The following is a 23,923-nucleotide window of genomic DNA, read 5'->3' on the forward strand; positions in this document are numbered from 1 at the left end:
TACACAAGACAAATCAGACTCCTGAAAGGGGTACAGTAATCTGGAAAGGTTGAGAACTACTGAGCTACTGGAAATAGGAGCAGGTCAGGGAAGGAGATGTTACAGTGAGAGATGATCCCAACTGTAACTCTTCACAATGAATAATCTTCATGTTAACAAAAATATCATACATAACGCCAAGTACTGGCTGCAGGTTAGTGATTATGCAGATAATACAATGTATATTTTTAAACACGGGAGATACTGTAAGGTGAATTAAGGGTCATGGTTCCACAGACTTCTATGGCTCAGAAGCTGTATTAAACATCCCACTCATCTCTCAGCTTTTAGATTTTTTTTTTTTTTTTTAAAAAAAACAGTGCACACCCAAGGAACTGTGCTGTCCAAACTGAGGAACGGAAAATGCCCTGTATCAGTAATAACCCAGGCAGGTCGGGTAAAGACCAAAATTCTTCAGATCCCAAATGCTCCAAATGCACACAGAACTTTAGCTCCAGGAAAGTTTGGTGGCATCTCTTGGTTTTGTTCTGTTAGCGAGACTTATACAGCTGCATGTTAGAGAGAAGAATACAACTATCTTCATCGTCACACTGCTTTTGCACACATTAAACCATTTAGCCTTACAACACACCTGAGAGCTACCATACCTATAATAAGTATTATTCCTCTTGTATTGGGGGGCGGCGGGGAGAAGAGGGGAGTTTCACTCAGCGATTCACTCAGCACCACACAAGCACTCAATATCACAGCTTGGATTGGAACTCAGGAGTTTCTCACTCCAAATTCTGTGCGAGGATCACTCACATATATACTTTGGTCCCCATCAGCACAGCATTCAAGCACACGCTGAAGTGCTTTGCTGTATCAAGACCTAGGAACGTGCAAGTACGTAGTCTTAAATTTGAGAGCAGCCAGCAAGTGGCATGTAGAACACGGGGAGGTTTCCAGATTTTCTTCCATCGCAGAACCTGGTGCCAGTATCCCCAGGGGCTCAGTATTCCTTTTGGAGAATATTCTTTCACTGTGAATCAGGATTGAAATGATGGGAAACCCCACTTGCCCTCCCGCGGCCTCAGGGCAGATATAGGAATGAGCAGGAGGTGATATTTTATTTTTTCCATGGGGCACAGTCATCAGCAGTGCACCCATGGACAGATGCACGCACACATACACGTTAAAAGATTACTAAAGTTCGCAAAGTCAAGCACCCAAAAGTTAGGAAATGGCAGAATCAAGGTTGCCTGTGCAACCTTCATTCAGCCGCCTTATGTGCATACTTTATGGTACACAGTCTTTAATGACAAGATCACGTTGTTTTTTTCCCCCAGGACCCCTGCCTCAGGGAGTGCACAGAATGGACAGTTAATTTATAACTCGGCCAAACTTGGGTGGATTTTCATAGGGATGACAAAAGGCACGTCCCTGACCCAAACGTCACCCCCTACCCACATTTTACATCCCTGCTCCAAAATATAGGAGTGCTAGCGTTGGTCAAAGAAAGAGTCACTAGTTGGTTTTTTTTTTTTTAAAACACAGGCAAAACAATGTATTACTTTCCTGTAGAATCATTTTCAGAAATGGCTGAACTGTTTTGGCTTGAAATTTTCCAAAAACCTCAGCCTGAGCTAGGAAACGGGCAAGTCAAATTTCAGCCCAAATGGTTAACGTTTGGCAAAGTTATAAGCAACTGAAAACAGGGGCAAGCTTAATAATAGGTAGCGCTACCAGCCCTGCCTATAATACACAAATACGCACACGTATAATTGTATTAGAAACACCAGAAAATTCCATTTAAATACAAGAATTAAGACTGAAGAGAGCTCTTTAGCCTGAAATGTCAAAAGAACAGGAATGAGGGGGAATACCATGAGGAGTACTTTTTTCTGGAGGCTGCCATCTTGTGCTTCAGAATTTAAACGTTAATTTACGAAAAGTCCGACGCATGGTAAACTCTTTGGAGCAGGGGCGGTCTCTTTTCTTGTGTTTGTGCAGCTCCTAGAACACTGTTGGGTGCTCCTGGAAGCACACAGCAATACTTATTACCTTTTGCATGTAACAAAATAAAAGTTGCCAGAGAGAAGAGGTTGCGAAAGGATTGGAGGAAGAGCTATCTAAAAGATAATCTCCCTCTAGAACATGAAAAAGTCTACTATGGAAAGGACTGAGAACCATAAGCAAAAGTGGGAGCTGGGAGAAACTGTCTGAACTACGATTTTGGTTAAGAAACTCCAGTTGCTGTGTGAGGAAGCACGGTGGATAAAAAAAAAATTTTTCAAAAAAAAATTGGATTTTTTTTTATTTAAATTGGATTTTTTTGATAAAATGCTTTTTGAGGAAAAAACCCATCTAAAGATAGTTTTAATTAAGATACATTATAGCTCAAAGATATCTCATCATGGAATAGGGATTATAAATTCTAATTCTAGAGTATGAGACAATATATTCATGTAATATTTAAGAAATGTTTTGTAAATAAATTCCGATAGTTCATGGATGAGGGACCCAATTTTATGGGGTTCCAGGGGCTTCTGTATAGATTATTTAGGTTAATCTTTCTATCTACCCAATGGCACTCAGTGCTCAGTCTGGAAGATACCATCAGAGATGCTTAGTTTTGCAGTTCTCAAACTGTGGATTTGTGTCTCCAGGGATAAAATGCCCTGTCAGCAAAAATGTTTTAAAACAAACAAATAAATAAATATATAGAGGTGAGAAATAACAGACCTCAACTCTATTGTCCCTCTGCAAATTTGTGTACGCAGAGTCAGTCCCTTACCTCTCTCTAAAAGTGCAAAGTTTCAAAAAGTTCAATGAATAGAAGATTGGTGGGGGCAAAATAGATCTGGAAAGGAGAAGAAGTCTGGAGATAAATGTGAGAAGGGAGGGACAGGCAGTAGAAACAAAAGTGAAACTGTTTGAGCCACATATTCCAGAAGTCTTGAGGTCTTTCTGAGTGTAGCCTTCATTGATTTGAGATCTACCATATGACTCTCACTAGAAGAGAAAACCTATAATGCCAGCAGGCTATAAAACAGACCCAGTTGGGTCTCATCTATCTCTGAATTGTGAAGAATATGTATTAAGGTTATAACAACCAACAAGAATGCACTTTTATGTAGAAATCCATAATTAAATCAAGTTTTCTTGACTAGTGATTTAAATCATGATTTAAATCAAATCCACCTGCAGAAACATGGCGAATGGGCATGTCCTTTGAAAGGGTTTCTGTTAAATAATCAAGGGGTTCTTTCCCTTAGTAGCCAAATGCTTTTGTACACAAATATAGTGTAATTCTCAAGATCCAGGACACGGTACCACTCAACTCTACGGATTTGTCCTGACTTCTGTTTTTTAACAAGTCTCATCCTGTTAGAAGCAGACAGGATCTTTTCTGACTGTGAAGGCCAAGAGTTATTATGATACATTGTGTTCAAGTGCAGTGAATCCCAGGGAACAATTGAAAACATATACCTAATTGTATCAGTGTTACCAAACAAGACCCAAGCTATAGATCATACACTGGGGCTTGCTCCCTCAGCTTCGCTAGTGGCAGATATTATAGGTGCCAATGCACCTTGCAAAAAGGGACGAGATGGCTGGGGAGAAATTATTTCATGTTCTTCATCCACTGTTACTCTGTTCACTGGTCAAGTGATGGACACATTTTCTAGATAGCGTGAAATACAGAAGCATTCAATAGGTGGAAGCCACACTCACATTCTCTCTGATATCTCACCAGGACTGTGCCAAGCACGGTCCACTTTGGCAAAGCCCCGTTCCTATCAGCCCCCATCGGTATATTATGCATCAGGTTGAAAGGGGGCCTACTGCTGGAGTAGCTCCTCCTTAGTGCATTGCTGCATTGTCCTTGATGGACAGGGCTGCCTCTTTGGTGAGGCTTTGGAGCTTGGTTCCATTTTGGGAGTGCTGTTCAAGAGATCTATCTGTGTAGGTACTTGCAGGACACTCAACATCAGCTGCAATGGCAGTGCATGAGGATATCCTGCTTTGAAAGTGAGTCCAAGAGAAACAGAAATCATTAATACTAAGAACACCTCAGGAGAGTGGGACGGTGTTTCTGTCTCTGCCAGACCAGGACATATAGTCAATACACTAATAAAGAATCATGCAGCCACATTATTGCTATTAAATACTGCAGACAAAACTAAGAAACTTTTTTTTTTTTTGCATCTGAAGTATCTAAATGGATTGTACAGTAGTGACACAGCATCACACTCTACATCTGAAGTATGCGAGAAAGGGAAAATGGAGATAAATGAAAGACTAAGGGTCATCTCAGGCCAGTGTGCTCCACAACAGAAGAGGATTTGCTTAGTTCCAATGAAGAATACAATGAAGATAGAAACAAGGCACAAAATTGCAAAATCCAGTATAAAGAGACAAAACTAACAGATACCCTTAAACCTGATCAGTTACATAATGGGCTAGGAGACAAAGGATGGTCTTGTGGTTAAGAATGGTCTTGTGGCCTCAGGGGACCCAGATTCAATTCCCAGCTCTTCCTGTGTGACCTTGGGCAAGTCACATGATCTCTCAGTGCCTCAGTTCCTTGTCTGTACATTGAGGATGATGATACTCCCCTACTTTGCTGGGCTGTTGTGAGGATAAATTAACACTCCTGAGAGACTCAGCTACTCCGGGGATATATGTACTTACAGAGAACTTGACACTGCTCCCAGCCAAGTGAATGTTCACAACTGTACTGTGCTTTTGCAAAGTGAAAATTGAGAATTTCTCATTGTTATAATCAGAATTAATTTGATTTTAAATTTAAGCCTAAAAACTCTGTTCTGCCTTTGTGCCCTACGTCTTTGAACACCGGCTGTTCCTTCTCTCCTGTAGCCAGACTGTTTGAATCAGTACAGGTTTTAAATTCTAAATTAAAAATCCAGTTTCTCTTCTTGATGGTCTCATTGACACACGTTTACACTAGACTGCCTGTTTTACCATCCATTTGATCCACATTAGAGGCTCTCATCCCATCCCAAAGGAAAAAAATGTAATGTCTAATATTTAATATCTGGTCTCCTGGGGGAAAAAAAAAGATCCTTAATCTGTCTATGCAAGAACTTTATTAACTCCTGAAAAATCTGATATTATTTGGCATCAGATTATCATTTTCCTAACAGCAGGCTCCAGTTTCCTTTAATAATCTCTGTCTTTTGACAGATTTTCTTCTTCAAGAGAGCCTGCTTTTTCCTCCTAACAGAGCATTTACCAGTTCTTTTATTTCCTTTTCAAATAACCCATAATAATATTATTCGCAGACCTTAGACATCAAACAGCCTCTCCTAACAGTGTCTCTTATGTTTGAAGCTTTAGTACAATCTCCCTTCCTCATAAGTCTGTTATTGTTTCAGCACACTCCCCCTGCAAAGCCAAAACAACATCGTTAACCCTATGAAAACATCCAACGGGAATGCACATTCTGTGTACCATTTCTTTGGTGGCCTTTGGGAAACATGCTAAGATGTATAAAATAGCCACAAGTATATATCTGCCTGTCTATCCTTTCATCCATATTGACATATCTATCCATACACTCATGGCATCTGAATGTTAAAAAAAAAAAGAAGGTAGAATTCAATCTAAAGAACTGTACTTAGCTTCCACCTCATCCTCATACTATGACTCAATGTGCAAACCTCTCTCTTTACATTACTTCTGTTGCTTATGCCCAGGGAAGTGTTGAAGTGCCATCCTTCTGCTTTTATAAGAAGACCTGTGCTCAGAGATGAAGTCCACGATGTTCTGAAGCTAGAGAGATCTGATTTCCCATAGGATGGAATTCCATAGCATTAATGCCTGCCACAAAAAAAAAAGCCCTGATCTCCAAGCCCTCCTCTTGGGATCCATCAACTGTAGAGCTCCTGAGAATCACAGCTCTTGGAGCTGCGGCGAAAAAGGCAATGTCTGGGATAGCCAAGGACTAGTCCATGAGCCTAGGGAGGTTGTGGAATCTCCATAATTGGAAATTTTTAAGAGCAGATTAGACAAACACCTGTCAGGGATGGACACTTAGTCCTGCCATGAGGCCGGGCACTGGACTAGAAGACCTCTCAAGGTCCCTTCCAGTCCTGTGATTCTATGAGGACTCTGAAGATTAGGACCATGAGACCCAGTAGAGAAGAACCCCTGCCTCTTGAAGGACTACAGCAGTCGTAAGTGGGGGCAGCCAGGAGGAGAAGTGTGGCACCGTGAGGCGCAAACAGGAAAGAGACATTGAGGTGGCTTCTGCAGATTTGAAGACGTGCTGTGGAGGGGTAACAGACTGAGTAGGCGAGACATGTGAGTAGGGGACAGATGAACTCTCAAGAATCAGGGCCAGCAACAGAGCCAGTCTCTGGGCAATCTAACGAGTAGTCGGCTAAATGATTGGCTACACAGCCTGATGGTGACATAGGCGCCGACTCCGTGGGCACTCCAGGGCAGGAGCACCCACGGGAAAAAAAAAGAGTGGGTGCTCAGCACCCACCAGCAGCCCCGCCACTCAGCTCCTCCCCGCCCTCCCAGCGCCTCCTGCCCACCGCTATCAGCTGTTCAGTGATATTCAGGAGGCGCTGGGGGTGAGGGGAGTGCGGGGGCAGGAAGAGGTGGGGCAGGGCAGGGGTAGCGATGGGGGCTTGGTGAAGGGCTTGGAGATAGGGCAGCGATGGGGGCTTGGGTGAAGGGGTGGAGTGGGGGGTCGAGCGCCCTCCAGGAACTCAGGAAGTCACCACCTCTAGATGGGAAGAGTCAGCAGACCTGCTCTTAAGCCTAGCAGCAGTTCGGGGGCTGCTTAAAACATTTGCCCACAGCTGTTACAGCTCCTGCACCTGCCTGTTCCTAGGCTGGCTCCTCTTTGTTCCAGTCCTGCTCCTGCCTTGTTCCTGACAGGGACCCAGCCCTGCTCCTGCCTTGCCTCAACCCAGGTAACCCAGCTCTGACCTTCAGCTCCGACTTCCGACTTGGATTCCCACTCCAACCGCTGGGCACGACCTCTCCCGCCCCGGTCAGGAATGTAATTGACTGGATAATATTAGTCAACTGTAAAATTAGATTTTAACCTTCAGCGTCATTTGTGTTTCTGTTACGTGGCATTCAGTGTATTTCTTCTCAGACCAACACAGGTGAAGATTACCTTGTATTTTGAAGTGTCCCAATTATGAACCAGTCGTGCGGGGATTAGAAAGTTGTCATCCACATGGCAGGTGATGCAGTAATACCATCCGCTGTAACCGCACACCTTGGCTTTTCCATTGGACAAGCCTATGGAGCGCTGACAACCTGGGAAAAGGAAAGAAGAAAATGATATCCATTTTATATCCTTTGCTAATGATGTTTCATAGGGTGCGATGAGGGAGTTAATTAACCACTTCCCAGATGAGAGCGGTTTTAGAAAATGAACTGTTTCATATCCCTTGCAAATAACAGAATATATGTGGATAATTCAGCATTCTGGTCCAAATTTCAAAAATGTCTACTAATTTTGGGTGCACAACTTGAGAGACTTACACCGGATTTTCACAGAGACTGAGCAGCACCTACCACTCCAACCAAAGTCAACAGGAACCGTGGGTACTCAGCAGTCCATTCCTACCTGTCTCAAAGCTGGGCACTTCAACAACTGAGATCCGCTCAGGATTTTGACCTGACAGACACACAAAAACAACATACCTGGAAAATCACTGTCTTTTTTTTTTTTTTTTACAGCCCAAATCCTGGGTTCAGGATTTTGTGTGTCTATCATAAGAACTGCTGATATCATAAACATCTGAAACTGGTTAGAAAGTGCTGGTTTAGGTGGCTGTCAGATTGTGAGATGTTTCAGGGATTAAAGGTAAATCTCAAACTCCAGTCTTGGTAGCCAAATAAGGAAAAGAGAGGAGCAAGGGTTGCCAGCTCCGCCCCAGACCCTACTCTGCTTGGACAATATCAACATCAGTCTCATTTGGTTTTGGTCCTGACAAATGAGCAAACACATCTTCCTTCATCGGGAATCGCTCTCGTTGTCCCCCCGAATCAGATGTTTGACTTTTGTTGTTTTCTTTGAAAGAGAGTCAACATTGTAATTTTCAGCAATATTTTTCATTTGAAAAAAGGACAGTTCTGCAAGACAGCCATGATCTAGAGAGAGCTGCTCGAGCAAACCATTAATACCACGTCTTTCATACAGATGCATACCACCAACTTACATAACATCATTTATTTGCATACTAGACCCTCCCTCCCATTGCAAAATCCTTTATCTGTTGCTGACTGAATGAGAGCAAGCTAGCCATCTTCTAACAATGGGCACTGAACTGGCATACAATGATCACACAAGGGGAACTGAATTGGCACGTACAAGTAAACCACACAGTACAATGGCAAACAATAACCACCATATTAGCAACAGGGAGGACTTTTTTAGTTTTATTAATTAGATGCCATGGGTTGTTGTAAACATATATACATTGGGAAGGATACATTGGTACATTTCTTCTTTTCCCTTTGTTGTGTTCATTATTAATAATTACTTGTATTATGGTAGCACTTATTTGTATTACGGAGCGCCCAACCAGGATCAGGATCATTGTGTACCTACACAGTGAGAGACAATCCCTGCCCTGAAGAGACTGCAATCTATGGCCAGGTCTACACAAGACTCTTTTGTCAGTATAACAACATTGGTTTGGGCTGTGATTTTTTATCACGTCTATGCCAGCAAAAGCCCAAGTATAGATGCAGTGCTTTTGCCATTATAACTTATTTCATTCTGGAAACAAGCATAAATTACACTGGTAAGCTACATCTACACTAGGAGGATTTGCCAGTATAGCTAGACTGGTGAAGGCAAACCTTTTGTAGTGTAGTCTAGGCCAGAGGTTCTCAAACTGTGGTCCGTGGACCATCAGTGGTCCACGAGCTCCATTCAGGTGGTCCGTGGATAGTTCCCTCTAAGGTGCGCGCCTGGGCAGCTGCACACGAGAGAATGAAGGGCCACCCACCTAATTAGTGGAGCCGCACAGGCATGGCTCCATTAATTAGATGCCTGGACCCTGGAGAAGACGCACATGTAAGGTGAGGTGGTGGCCTTTGGGGGAATGGTGGTAGGTGGGAGGGGGCAGTGGGGTGAGAAGAGGGGGTGGGGAAATTTGGGATGTGCAGGGCTGCAGTGGCCAGAGAAAGAGGCAACTTTTCCCAGCTCCAGGGCTGCGGCTGCCAGGGAGAGACCCCCGCCTCCTTCCCAGCCCCAGCTTGGGGGCTGCTCCCCTGGGAGAGAGAGGGAAAGACCCCCCCCCTCCTTCCTAGCCTCAGCTCTGCGGCTGCTGCAGCAGGGGAGAGAGGGCACATCCATCGCATTAGAAAGGTAAGACTACTGATATTAAAATATGAGTTGTGTGCTTTTATTTGTAGAACAAAAATAGTTAATTATTATCCAAAGCGGTTACAGTAGTTAGCTAACAGTACAAACAGCATTTGGAAAGATCAGTAAGTGGTCCGCCGAGACCCTCAGCAATTTTCAAGTGGTCCGCGAAAAAAAAAAAAAGTTTGAGAACCACTGGTCTAGGCCTAAATAAAACGACTTCTCTTTCCCCACCTCAGTATCTGATGCTACTTTGGCCTTGTCTACACTAAAAAAGTTTTGCTAGCGTAGCTATACCGGTATAGCTGTACCAGCAAACCCTCAGAGAACCTCAGGGTTGGAAGGGACCGCAGGAGGTCATCTAGTCCAACCCCCTGCTCAAAGCAGGACCAATCCCCAACTAAATCATTATCCTCCTACTACAGATGCAACTTATACCGATGTAACTGTCCTGCCGGCGTAGCTTGCAGCAGGTCCCCACAGACAAACCCATACCGAGAAAAGTACCTTAATGCCCGTACTTTAATGCAGCTACACTAAATGTGTATCTACCGTAGGAATGCTACAGCGGCACAGGACGCTGGGGCGTAGACACTATCTCCAGCGATGGAAGGAGTTCTCTGAGAGGCAGTAGCTAGGTCGATGGAATTCTTCGATTGACTTTGCGCAGTCTGCACTGGGGGTTAGCTCCATCTTCACGGCATCTCTAAGGGATGTGAACTTTTCACACCCCTAAGCAATGTAGCTGGGACAAACTAACTTTCTAGCGTAGACCAGCCCCAACGCTGGCAAGGTGCTCAGATCAATGGTAGTGATAATATGTGATAAGTTCCCAGTTAGGGAGAAAATAGTCCACTCACAGTATGTTTGAATAAATCAAACTAAGTGCCATACGGCTTTTTAAAAAATTCTTCTGATATTGGATTCTATTTATCTTTTTTTAAAAAGCCATATTTCAAGAACTTTTCCCTCCATACACTTGACAATCGTTGAAAGCCCTGATGCCTAACAGAAAACTAAAAAATGTTCTAAAAGTATTTATAAATCATATTTCTACATTCCTTTCTTCTCGCATTTTCATTACTAAGAACATGGGCATCGGAACAGGATCTTTGTGGCCAAGGGATTCACGTGCTTCTGCCACACGCTGCCATCACCAAGTCCCTGTGACATCATGATGAGTTGCTGTGGAGACGTCTGTGAGATCACAGAGGATGTTAAGGAACCTACGTTGAAAACCTCAACTCATGCGAGTAGTCTATTGAACTCAATGAGGAGATCTGTGTATAAAGGTTTGCAAGACCCCCAAAATCAGCAATTAGCAGCAGGAGCAGATTAACTCTGAAGCAAGAAATATCTCCTTATCATGAAAGCATCCTTACTTGTGAGATACAAGGGGAGAAAAATAAAAACCTGATAACGTGATACATGCCGTATCAGCAGAACTTCGCTAACAAACACTTTCCAAAGTGTCCTATGAGAAGTCGGCAATTTTTGAACATGAACTAAAATAACCAGCTTATCCACTCTACTTTTAGGGTAGAACAAGCCTTATAAAAAGGCTATTATGAAGAACAGGCCCTAAGCATAACCTACTCGTGACAGATGAATATAAAAGAAAAGTGGTTTTTTCAGCTGAAAATTAAAAAATGCAATTTTAAAAAGACAATTGAAAAAAAGATATAGCACTTATTGGTGGGCCCAAACTAAAAACATCACATGCTATGACATGGCATGCTATGATCAGGATAGCACATAAAATGAGAAGTCATGAATTATTAACATCAACTCTCCTAGAACATTTTCCATCCAGACATCTCAAAGAGAGTTACAAAAGTAGATATTATGTCCATGATACAGATGGGTAAGCTGAGGCACAAGGCCCACTTTTTCCAAAAAAGTGTCTACTGATTTTGGATGCCCAACTTGAAATACCTGGGGACTGATTTTCAAAGGTGCTGAGTTCCCAGGCCTGTATTTAAAATCCCTGGGAGCTGCAGGTACCAGACACCTCTGAAAAATCAGAATTTAGCTGTCTTCCAAAAATGGTGGCACCCAGAATAACCAGAACCTTTTAATAGTCTGGCCCTATAGTAAGTAACTTGCGCAACATCACACAACTAGTCAGCGGCAATGCTGGAAACGGAGTCCCATTTAGTGTCTCCCAGTCCCTGTGCCCTCGATACTGGACGATTCTACCTCCTGTATGCCCACAACACTGCTTTCCTTTCCAATATCAGAACGATGGATCTGAAAAATGAAACAACGAAGAACATTTACCATGATCAGATGACACACAATTTTAAACTAAGGCCAAATTTGGGGCACAAACACTTTGACCACATCCCTTACAACCAGCCCCCAGTTGCAAATTTACCTTGTCTAAGAGACAAGTAAATCTGATGTGACTATGCAATTTTGTAGCCCTAGAAATAGTCCAATATGTTCATACTCCCATCTACGCTCAACAAACATTTATCTGGGGTAGGATCGCTGGCTTATTTATTTAATAAACTGCTTCCATATTCACCAGTTTACAAGAGTTTCCACATGGCCACGTCTCGCTGTGTTTTTATGTATAAAGTTAGGTAGCACACCTAGGTGGTGAACTCTGCATAGATCAACCATACCACTAAAAAAAGTGTGTTAATACATAAAGGTGCGGTGTTAGAACAGCTGAAGAGATTTTTTTTTTTTTTTTAAAAAGTACACTCTGTTTGTCTGACATGCCTTTCTATCAGCACTGCAAGATGCCGGTAGAATGGACTCACTGTTGCTAGGGTACCGATGTTTTTAAAAGCATAACAGAGGTAAGTCTTGCCTCTCTGAAAAGAAAACACAGAATGACACCCCTCCTCTCAAAGGGCAAGATGGAGAAGTCTGATTAAAGTGAACACGCACCTTTCCCGAGCAGAATGGCAACAGCTCATAAAGTACGATAGATAATGTTTGATTAGCAATACACCACGGTACAGTAAACACTGCAGTGCCCCCGCCTTACAAAAGAGCGGCAGTGAAGGATCTAAATCCCTTTTTGTCATCTGCCTCAGAATTTCAAATCACGGTGTGAGCACAGAAGACTCAGAGTTTGTGCACTAACTAGTTACAGTTTTTGCATTTATTCCATGTAGCCTTCTCTTATAAACTGGATGAAATACAGTAACATGCGTGATTTTATTCTCTTGAGTTTGTACTGGCTGATTTATTCATGCATGGTGAAGCCACGAGTGAATTATACAGTCCACTCCCAACTGAGCGCCACTAAAAGCTTTATAAACATTACAGATGATCCGGTATTTGCCAGAAACACTATTCTGGAAAGTTTCCCAAGTCTTACTGCAACCGTGTTTTGTATCTCTCCACATAGGATGTTAGTTTGCATTTGTACCTTAAGTCCAACTCACTGGGTGGAAGGAGGAAATAAATTAAACTATACCTCTGAGAGTTCCAAAAATGATCGAAAATAATTTCACTACAAAGCAGGATGTCACCATTTTAAGGCCTATCCTCTTGCAACGTGCTGGAGCTAGATGCGAACGCCAGGCTGAACAGAAGTTCCTTATGACAGTCCTATTGCAATCCACTGAAGCACTCTGGGGTGTTCATTCCACTTCACTAGAGATTTTTCACCACATCACAGTTAATTAGGAGTGAAATTCACCCCAATGAGCGGGTGAGCCCCAATCCCGCAAATCTTTACTTACAGGAGCAGTTGTCACTCATGGTTTGAAATCAGTGGGACTGCTTATGTGAATAAGGCTTACTCACCTGAGGAAATGTTTGCAAGGTCAGGCCTTCAAACCGCACCGTGGAGGTTTTGAATGTGACTTAAATTATGCAGCAGACACTGCTGGTGATGTCAAACCATGGGAAAGAAGACTCTATGCCAAATCCCAGAGATCAGCCCAACTAACTGCAAGCATAGGTACGTGGAGTTTAGGTAACCTCAGAGTTCTTGGTCCTCCAGTTCCTAGAGACATGTTGGGTGGGCAGACTTAAAGCAAGTGTCTTGTGGGTAAGAGATCACTCCCTACCTCTCTGCTGAAGCACATAGTGGCTGTGGCCGTTCTCTCTGCTCCGATAACAGGCTGCATATAGTAATGTACAGTGTGAGGATTCTCGGTACGTGGACGAAAGATAAACAGTCTCAGATACACTCCCTGTATGTGCTGAAATCTACATTCCTCACCTGGTAACCTATTTACTTATTTATTTCTATGTAAACAATAGCTAAAAAATGCCCTTCCAAGGCTGTAGGCACCTAAGACACCCTTAACAATACAATGAATCTCAGCAGCATTAAAGTGATCCATTCAGCAGGAGCTCAGCCAGCCACTCACATGCAAAAACAGCTAGCTACCTCCTCACCCCGATCTAGATTTTACTTTTTGTCTCTCCATACAGTTCATTCTGCCTTTCACGGGGCAGCATAAGTCACAGGGTTTCTCATCTTAATGCACAGCTATTCACATCTGCCATTCTTATTGGACTACAGAGGGGATATGGGAATAAGTCCTAATTTATTGAGTTAGAGAACAGATTCTAGCTGTGACAGACTTCACATTCGTCTAGGTACGATACCCTCAGCCCTCTCCACACACTCTCTCAAACAGACGTCTTGGGCAGCATGCCCAGAAGGTCACCAAATTCAGGCTATTTCGGACCAAAGATAGGAGCAAGTTCCAGCATCCTGGAGCCCTCACAGAGAGTGCCTGGCCAATCGTCTCCTATATTTTATAGTGAAGGGGATCCTCCCAAAGGAAAGCCATTTCTGCTAAAGCAGCTGTCCGTTCTTGTACTGTTTGTTTCACCCATTCCAGTCGCGCTTGTCCTGTTAGTTTCGCATTTGTTTTCCAGGTCCTCGGAAACACATTTCTGACTTGGTTACAGTGTATTTCACACGACGCTGCAGGTCTTAGTGTCAGCTACAACCTGCACATTTGGAACAGCCAAGTAAAATTTGCACACATTGCTCTCTTTCTGGATCTGGCCACGGCCACTGTACCTCTGTCTTCCTCCACCTTACAGACTCTGCTCTAAGAAAATCTCTCTCCTTTCCCCTCCTTGAACCGTGTTATCTGCTGTGTTTCATAATGGTGGTTATTTCTACAACTCTTTCAAACCAAGTTATGAAAGCAGTGGATTCCTTTGATGTTACATGGTTCAAAGCAATGTAGAGCAACAAATATATTTCTGTGACACACACCAATTATGCTATTTGTTTTTTTTAAAAAGGAGGAGGGGAGAAGGGGCAGCACAGGGTTTAATGCCTTTGAAATTCAGGCTCTGCATCTAAGGGTTAGAACACAAAACCTGCCATCACGTTCGTTGGAAAAGAAAGCACTGCCTTTTCCTAATTGTAAACCTTCTGAGGCTGAGTGAGAGAATTAGGGACAATTGACCTCTTTAAGGAGACAGTGTTAAGTGAACACGGGTCTTCCCAGTGAGGGAAAGGGTCAGCAAACAGATTGCCCTCTTGCACCTCGGCCCCCCCTCCCCAAAAAAGAGACTTTGCATCATACATTCGATTTCCTAGCAAGCTCATTTTTACACTTGATGAGCATGTATGAACCCCTATAGGAGAAGCCAAAGGAGGGGGAAACGTACTATCGTACCTGAACCATCCCTGACTAATGGGTATTGGAAAGTAGATATGGCTGGGAAACATGTAGCAGTGGGTATGGTCTTTGCAATAGGGGAAAAACAAGCACCACCCAAAAGCTTTCACCTCAAACATGTCAAAGAACATGGGGCTAGTCCTGAATAGGAAGGCAAGGGAGGAGAAAGAGGGGCTGCAGAAATAGCAGCAACAGAGTGCTGTGTACAGCAGTGAACCGCTCTGGGCTTAGTAATGTCTCTGCTGGCAGAATCGCAGTACCAGCGTCAATAGGCTTTTTTTCTAGTTCTAACTCTGTGGGAGGAAAGAGCCCAAACAAACTGGATGACACAAGGATTCATAATGCACATCTTTCCTAGAGCCAGGGTGCTCCTATGCTAGGAAAGGGGGGCTCGTGGTTAAGGGGCTGGGCTAGGATACAGGTGACCTAGGTTCAGTTCCTGCCTCTGCCACAGACTTCTTGTGAGACCTGGGGCTTAGGTGGAGATTTTCCAATCTGCCGAGGGAATTTGGATGTCCAGGAATGGGAAATGGGAATCTAAATCCTTTAAGTGGCTTTGAAACTCTCAACCTTAAACTCTCTGTGTCTCAGTTCCTCATTTGCAGCAGGGACTGTACGACTTCCCTACCTCACAGGGGTATGGTAAGGTGCTCAGATACTATGATAATGACAGGCCTAGAGTTATCTAGACAGACAAGTGTACTATTTTTTTTAACCCACTGGCACGCAGGGGCTGGAAGAGCTCTGTAGCGAAGCAGAAAGGGGCAGTCTAGCTTTTGATAGAACCAGTTTTCCTTCTTTTCATCAAGTGCCCTGCTTGGTGTCTGAAGAACGAGACTCTGCGATCTTGTCACATCCATGACATGGAGTCAGAAGTTGATTCTTTTAGAAACAGCGTAAAGGAGAGGAAAGGAAAATGGCACAGAGTTTGATATGGCCACCTCAAGTTACCACCTTCCAGTCTTCATGAGCAGTGGGTTTCCTTAACTTTCTATGTTCTTAGCAATGTACGTGATTAATTCCTAATGGAACATACACGCTGACTAGCCAATACTGCCAGTCCAGCAGGCAGAGGGAGAAAAATAATTTAAGAATAACTAAAAATTACATCCCGGATCCTGCAAATGTTTACACCCACGTTTAACTTTACACATGCAAACAGTCACTTTGCAAAGCTCCTCGTGTTCGTAGAGCTAAGCACGGGCAATAAACATTTGCAATATCAGGGCCTCGTGGGGAATTCGGCTGAAAAACCTGTACTTCACTCAATTTTCATTTTTGCTCTGCGGTTCATTGAAGGGGCACTTAGCCCCACCCTGTTTTCTCATTGACTTTCAACTCATTGTAGACCTCGTGGTTTGCAGAGTTTGTGTTCTTTGATACAGCGGCTGCTTATTTAGAGCGCCTCAACAGCACTTCAGTTTAGATGCAAAGGGTGGTTTGTACCTCTATCTTGGGTAATTGCTGCCCTATGTTGTGTGTGGTTATTAAAAGCAAATTCTTTTAGTTTTGACAGGTCTTTGTTCAGGTGAATTTCCTCTCGCTAGTCACTATGTCAGTTATAGCATTTGCACGTATATTTCATTTAGCAACAAAGGTATGCTTAATGCTTTACAGATGCATATGAAGATTTATGGCCCATTAACTATCCATGTAGTAGTCAGCCTCTAATTTAGCCCGTAATTTGCTTTGATGAGTGAAAGCTGCCTGGATTGACTATCCCGATTTCTCAGCCTGACAGAATAAAGTCATATCTCATAAAATTACTTGTTTGGAAAATGTAACCCCTGAGGCTCAGAAGCTCTCTCTACATCGTTCAGTTTTCTGTTGCGGTTCCTTAACTGTTTTCTGGACAATGCCTTTCCTACCACAACGCGTGTGGGAATAGGACGTTTACAGATGCTGCTTTTGCAGTGCTGTTGTAGCTGTGTTTGTCCCAGGATATAGAGACATAAGGTGGGTTAGGTAATACCTTTTATTAGACCACCCTTGTTGGAGAAAGAGACAAGCTTTTGAACCTACACGCAGCTCTTCTTCAGGGCTGGCTGAAGAGCTCTGTATAGGCTTAAAAGCTGGTCTCTTTCGCCAACAGAACCGCCTCACACACCATGTCTCTCTAAGACACTGCTTTTGGCATTTGCCTGGTCAGACACAACAACATCCACAACAGATGCAGCTCATATGCTCTAGCGGCACTCTAGTCACACAAAAACGGGGTCCATAGGATAAATGGACACAAAACCACATTAAGTGAGCTGTGACCGTTGTGTTACGGCGTTTGTAATGGCTCCAAAGGGCTTGGAAATGCAATGCAATCTCAGGTTTCAGAGTAGCAGCGGTGTTAGTCTGTATCTGCAAAAAGAAAAGGAGTACTTGTGGCACCTTAGAGACTAACCAATTTATTTGAGCATAAGCTTTCATGAGCTACATCCGATGAAGTGAGCTGTAGCTCACGAAAGCTTATGCTCAGATAACTTTGTTAGTCTCTAAGGTGCCCCAAGTACTCCTTTTCTCAATGCAACCTCAGTCACACTCCTGAGGTTGCAAAGGCATAACAGAGGGAAAATTGTGGCCCTGCAAATGGGAACTTAGATAATAATTCTGTTTGAGATGCTCACCTCAGAACAGAATCCAGCTCATCCTCCCAGTACTGTGGATAACGGGAGTAAAAACTTATTTTTGTCAGTAGAATAAAGAGACGATTCTGCACACATGTAGCAGATGACAAAGAGAGCAGATTGAATCGGATGTCTGTTTTACAATCACTGTTCATCTTAGACTTGGATCAGAAAGCTCAGCTGAACAAACACACCCTGCCTCTAGAAACCAAAAGAAAATGGCTTCTGCTGTCGCCTCTCGTTACATGTGGCACGCTTAGCCAATCAACACCGCAGGAGAGATATGATCTGATACGTCCTGTGTGATCTTCCCGAACAGGAGCATTCAAACCGCTAATGCACTGATGACCAGTAGCCTCATCGTGTTTCTAAATATTCACATTCACCTCAGAGGGGCTCTGCCAGGGGGCCAGGATAAATCCCAAAAGGTCTAATCGCACACCAAGGCAAAATTACTCCTGTATCCGTCTGAGAATGTGACAAATTGAGCTTTCGCCTGCAAGCCAATTCAGAATCCCATCTGGTAGTCCTTTGCCTGGAAAAGCCCACAGAAGCCAATGGCTTTGTCCAGACTAGGTGTAGCTAACACCTTCCAAATTCTAGTCTAGACAGGGCCAGTGGAGTTTTTACGTGAGTACAAGGAATGCAGGACCGAGCCCTAACGGTCCCAAACCTACTTCCACTGAACTCAATGGAAGTTTTTCTATTGATTTCCATGGGCTCTGAAAGGGCAGCTATACACCCATGAGAAACAATGGTTTATAATGCACCATTACAAATGCAATCTTTTAATGCAACACACACTCTCATAGGGATCGTTATAGCGACTCAGAAGGAGGAGATGAGGAAAAATCCCTGGAATCATGGAGAGACAGAAAAATTAGATCAACTGAGGTTACGCTAAATAGAACATAAATGGATATGTACAGCATTTAGACACCACAGAGGCAGATGCCTTAGATAGGTAAGATTGAGGGGCTGCTGGATGGAATTAATGAAATTGCAATAACCTGGGGCTGAAGGTCTTTAAAAGGACCTTCTGATATAATAGTATCACACAAACAGCTTATTGAAATTTGGCCTGTAAGATTTTTAATTCAGAAGATAGGTGCTACTGAATTTCTAGGACGTAACAACAACTTACAAAGCATCTGCTGAATTCAAAGGAGGGGCACCTCTAGCTGTCCACTAGCCATTGTTTTAATGACAGTCAGACCAAGTCAGTACTGTAGCTGGATTTTTTTTGAAGTGACTAAATAGTTTTGTGAACAATAATATTTGCTGGTTTGCAGGGAAATTAAGGGTAAACATATTTCATTCTGCAAGACAAAAACCAGCATTTTCCCAACTGCGGGTGAGCTCCACACTAGCTCTAGCTAGCAGAAAGAACTGCAGGACCTCTTTTCTGCTCTGCCAGATCCCCCCGACCAGTGGAAATGTGATCACAACATAACCATGGGTAAAATGCCTCCTTGAAAGCCACCAGCCTTCCACCTGCTGCTCCTGTGTGGCCTCTACTGCAGGCAGCCACAGGAGTAGCTCATGCATACAGGGCTTGCTGGCCCAACCCTTGCCTCTCTGCTCTCATGACGTTCACCTTAGCAGAGAGAGCACATGCAGCCAGGTCTATGGAGCCCCAGCAGCAGTGTGTATCTTTCTGGCAAGTGTGGGAACAATGAATCGGAGTCACCTGGCACAGCAGGAAAGAGAACGGTGGGAGGGGAAAAAAAAAAAAAAAAAAGCAAGGATGGAAAATAGAAAGCTACAACAATAAAGAGACTGAGCACATTTTGCATCAGGATGGAAGGCACATATTCATTAGGACTGGCAGTTCGAGCTGCGTGTGTTTCCTTTTATTAATCTAATTACAATTAATTGTAAAAAAGAAAAAGATGAAGCGGGAAAAAAGACCCCCGCCCACAAAGGAGAAAGAGACTAGTAACTATGCCAGAGCACAGTGCAAGAAGATCAGGGGAAAAGGCAGCTCATCTCACCAGAGTCCATTTCAAAACTGGGGGCACGACAAAAAAAGGGCTAGGAGCCCCAGGCGTAATCTGATCCCCTTAGGTCTATGGGAGAAGCTCCTTCCTTTCCCCTTGACCCCATAGTATTGAACAAACAGCTGGGTGCTTTACTGCAGGGACTGGGTAGCTACACTTTCCTCTGGAGAATAAGCTACTAGCCACTGCCAGATGCAGGACACCGGACTTGATGGACACATGCTTTGATCCAGGCTGGCAAATCCTATATTCCTAATCTGATAAATTCAGGGATTTTGCCTGTATCCAAACGAAGTAACTAAATAGCGGATCTATCTGTGACACAACCCATTAACAGAAAAGGACCTTGTGATTGTGTAAACTTTTCCCATATCTGCACGTTAAAAGCCAAACCATGAAGCTTGACATTTACTAGCTTGAACCACAACCTGGCAAAGCACTTAAGCAGGTGTTTAACTTTAAGCACATGGAGCGGTCCCCCGAGTTAAATTATGCATGTGCTTAAGTGTTTGTAGGATCAGGGCCTCAGGCTTCTGATCCCGTGTGATCATCTAGCACGGAACCCTACACCTGTACGGAGTTCCACATATTCACCACCAGTGTGGGCACTTGTGCTAGGGAATCACAGTGCAGGATCCGGCTCCTCGCTTGTAAGAAGAGAGTCATGGGGCACATTAATTAGAGACCGAGGAGAGGCTGACTTTTTGGGGCCAAAGGAATGTGCAGATTATCCCACTTTCTCTCCAGGAAATATTTGTCTTCTGAGCCAAATATGAGTACACACAACAAAGCATATAAAATATATGCAGTCTTAAAAATCTCCACTCCCTCCTGATCCTTTTAATCAACAGCCTAAATATTAGCTCCCCATCTTGAAAACACAATGTGAGAAATGGAATGGCCTGCCCCACAGTAAGAAGGAGAAACCAGTGTGGGGCAATACACAGACCAAGCTAAGGCATCAGTGTGGGGCAATGCACAGACCAAGCTAAGACATCAGTTCCCACCAAAGGAAAACTGTTTTTTTAAACTACCCTTCTCACCCCAGCACATCAACAGTCTGTCCCCCCTTTCCCCTCCACCCTGTGGCTATGTCTGACACTTCTGCCCTGGCTTATATCGATGGTTGGAAAGTGCTAGTCAGCCCCCAAGATAAACCTGTCAAAAGCTAGGCACAGAGGTTTTCATTCTTCTCTACCTGCTTGTGAGTGTCAGCTGTTTGTCTGGGAGCTGTCCCTGAAAAGCTTTTAAAAGGAAGCGGGGGGAGGGGGGAATGTGGAGTGCAATTCAAACAAAAAGAAACTCCAGACAAAGAAAGATGTGGGGGGGGGGAACCCCATCAAACCTCCCAACAAACTTCTTTATCAGAGGTTCATTGTCAATCAATTAGCCAAGGCAGCAGGGGTCTGTAGGGTGGGCGGTAGCATGGTAGACAATGGACTGCCCTGTTGTATTACTGTTTAATCACTTTTGCTAAACAAATAAAGCAGCCCCGAGGTGCTGTCATGTCAAGGGAATTTATAACAAAAAAACTTCATTTTTCATTGGTCATTACTTTTTTTCCTGAAGGACAAGAGAGGGTTATTACTGTAGCCTTAAGTTCCATCTTTGTGTTGCTCGCCTTTGATTCCCACTCGGACCCTGCCACTTTCCGGCACTAATTTGGCAGGCTGAACAAAGAAGGGATTTGTACCTCCTGTAAGGTCTCAATTAGGAAAGGCTTCTGCTGTATTATGTGCCATTCAGAAACGACACAATGACGGTAATTACAGGAATTTGCACTAAATGGCTGAAGAATTCACAGCAAAACTCCCCCCCCTTCCAAGATTACCCCTCCCAGCAGCCGGGGTAGGAGGTAGGGTAGGGAGGGAAAGCTCTTAATGCCTACAAGATGTAATTACAGACAGCAGTCCTGTTAGGTTAAACAGCAGCCTATGAAGTAAAACAGCAGAAACCGCCTGTATAGCAATGGAGATCTTCAAGACTCTTTATTCCCCAAAGTCTCCTTGGCACAAACTTTTCCTCTCTGAAGCAAACAGGATAGAATTTTCCCAGTTATGATTAATTATTATTATTTATTTGTATTGTGGTGGCAGCTAGAGGCTCCAAATTGACTCTCCGGGACCTGGGGGACAGGCACAGCCCACAATGAAAAAAGACAGCACTATGGACATAAACCCTTCTCTAAAACTGGGTGTTGTGTATGGGTATATTGACATTCAAGTTAAAATTATGCCCAGTCACCTGATTCTCAGTCTCAGAGATGCTGAGTGCCCATAAATCCTACTGTGGGAGCTATGCTTGCTCATCACCTCTGAAAAATCAGGGAAGCACAGGAAATGTCTAACAAATAAGCAACAGGGCTCTTCTTCCGATACAGTTGAACTGGTGCAGCTGCAGTGTTTTAGTGAAGACACTACCTACGCCGACAGGAGAGACTGTCCCATTGGTGTAGTTAATCCACCTCCCTGAGAGGCAGTAGCAATGTTGACCGGAGAAGCTCTCCTCTCACCATAGCACTGTCTACACCAGGGGTCTCAAACATGCAGCTCTATTTGTTGCGTCCCGCCAAGCTCCCCGCACCCCTCCTCCCCCGGAATTATTTCCTGCAGCCACCAAGCTCCCTCACCCGCCGCTCGCCCTTCCCCCCAGCATGCCGTGTCCCTGCTCCACTGTCTACCACCAAACGCTTCCCGCCGCCAAGCAGCTCTTTGGCGGCACTTAGCGCATTCCAGGAGGGAAGGGGGAGGAGCAGGGAGCCGCGTGCTCAGGGGAGGAGGCGAGGTAGGGGCGAGGATTTGGGGAAGGGGTTGGAATAGGGGCAGGGAGGGGGCGGAGTTGTGGTGGGGACTTTGGGGAAGGGGTTGGAATGGCGGTGGGAAAGGGTGGGAAGAGGCGGGGCAGGGGCCAGGGGGGGCTTTTGTATCTTTATATGAAAAGGTGTCAGTGATGCGGCCCTTGGGCCAATGTACTAGTCCTCATGCGGCCCTCGTGGTGATTTCAGTTTGAAATCCCTGGTCTACACGGAGGGGAGGTTAGGTTGGTATAACGATGTCATTCAGGGGCGTGGGTTTTTCACACCCCTGAGCAATGTAGTTACACTGAGACAGGACTGTAGTGCAGACCTGGCCTCGGAGCATCATGAAAGCTACACGTGGCTTTTTAAAAATCAGAACACAACTTAAAAACAGCACTCACGCCCCAGCAAGGTCAGGGTGCTTTATTTCTGCGGGGAAAGTCTGAGTGACTTGAGATGCAATGTAGCATGTTTCAGAGAGGAAATCCATCCTTTCCCACACAAAAGGCTGCTCCCACAGGATAAAATCCAGAATACCCAAAATACTTCTCAAATTAAAGACGATGGGTTATTTGTTTTTCTCCCATGGCCTGCTCCTGCTGAGGTCGCTGACAACACGCTCATTAGCTTTCTTGGAAGCAAGGCAGCAATGAAATGGTGGCACTGAAGGAGAGAACGTTTCTTTACTGAATTTTTTTTAAGTGAAGAGAATTAAGAAGAAAGGAAGAAAATGAAGAAGGAAACCCTGAAAATATCTTAAAATGAGACCACTGACTTTGCCTCCACTGGAGTTTAATAAACCCTGACTGCTAGGTAACAGATTAGAGAGACCAGGTAAATAAAGTCATAGCTTTTACTGGACCAGCTTCTGCTGCTGAGAGAAACAAGCTTTCGAGCTTACACAGAGCTGTTCTCCAGCTCTAGAGTGAAAGTTTGCCTCTCCCACCAACAGCAGTTGGTCCAATAAAAGATATTACCTCACCCACCTTGTCTCTCTATTATCCTGGGACCGACACAGCTACAACAGCACTGCATACGGGTAACAGATTAGACAGATCTCTCTCAGGTCCTTGTATGGCTCCCCATCACTGTAGGCCCAGAACCTCCAAGTTATTTAGGTTCCTAACTTCCACTGATTTCAACAAAGGTGGGAGACTAAATACCTCTGAGGATCTGGGCCCGAGTGCCTCACTATCCATAATGTATTTAACCTCACAACACACATGAGGTAGGGAAAGGCTATTATCACCATTTTATAGATGGGGAACTGAGGTACAGGAGACTTAGGGCCAGATTTTTTAAGGTATTTAGGTCCCTAAAGATGTAGGTAGTAGGAATTTCAAAAGCACCAATTAAATTGTACCCTGAACTAGTCAGTTCTCAAATGAATTAAGGTTACGATTAATCAAACAAAACAAACATTGATGCTTGAGGCTGTGACATTAAATCCACTTCCAGGGAAGGAAAAAAGCAGATAAGCACACATCTAGATCTCATGCCTAGAACACACACAGACAGGTGACCGTATCTGAAGGAAGGGC

The 23,923-nt window shown here is 44.0% G+C and overlaps 1 protein-coding gene across 3 annotated transcripts in view; it reads right to left on the minus strand.

The window, feature by feature from the left end:
* Nucleotides 1–23,923, minus strand: part of PLEKHM3 (pleckstrin homology domain containing M3) — a 152,889-nt gene that overhangs the window by 93,337 nt on the left and 35,629 nt on the right. For all 3 annotated transcript variants that reach the window (XR_013347492.1, XM_077829984.1, XM_077829985.1), the window contains one exon: nucleotides 7,142–7,287. Coding sequence is in view for 2 of the 3 variants with exons in the window: in XM_077829984.1 (XP_077686110.1) it covers nucleotides 7,142–7,287 (146 nt within the window). In the remaining variant the exon portion in view is untranslated. The remainder of the gene's footprint in view (nucleotides 1–7,141; nucleotides 7,288–23,923) is intronic.

The sequence above is a fragment of the Eretmochelys imbricata genome, chromosome 11 (assembly GCF_965152235.1).
Source record: "Eretmochelys imbricata isolate rEreImb1 chromosome 11, rEreImb1.hap1, whole genome shotgun sequence".
Taxonomy (NCBI): Eukaryota; Metazoa; Chordata; order Testudines; family Cheloniidae; genus Eretmochelys; species Eretmochelys imbricata.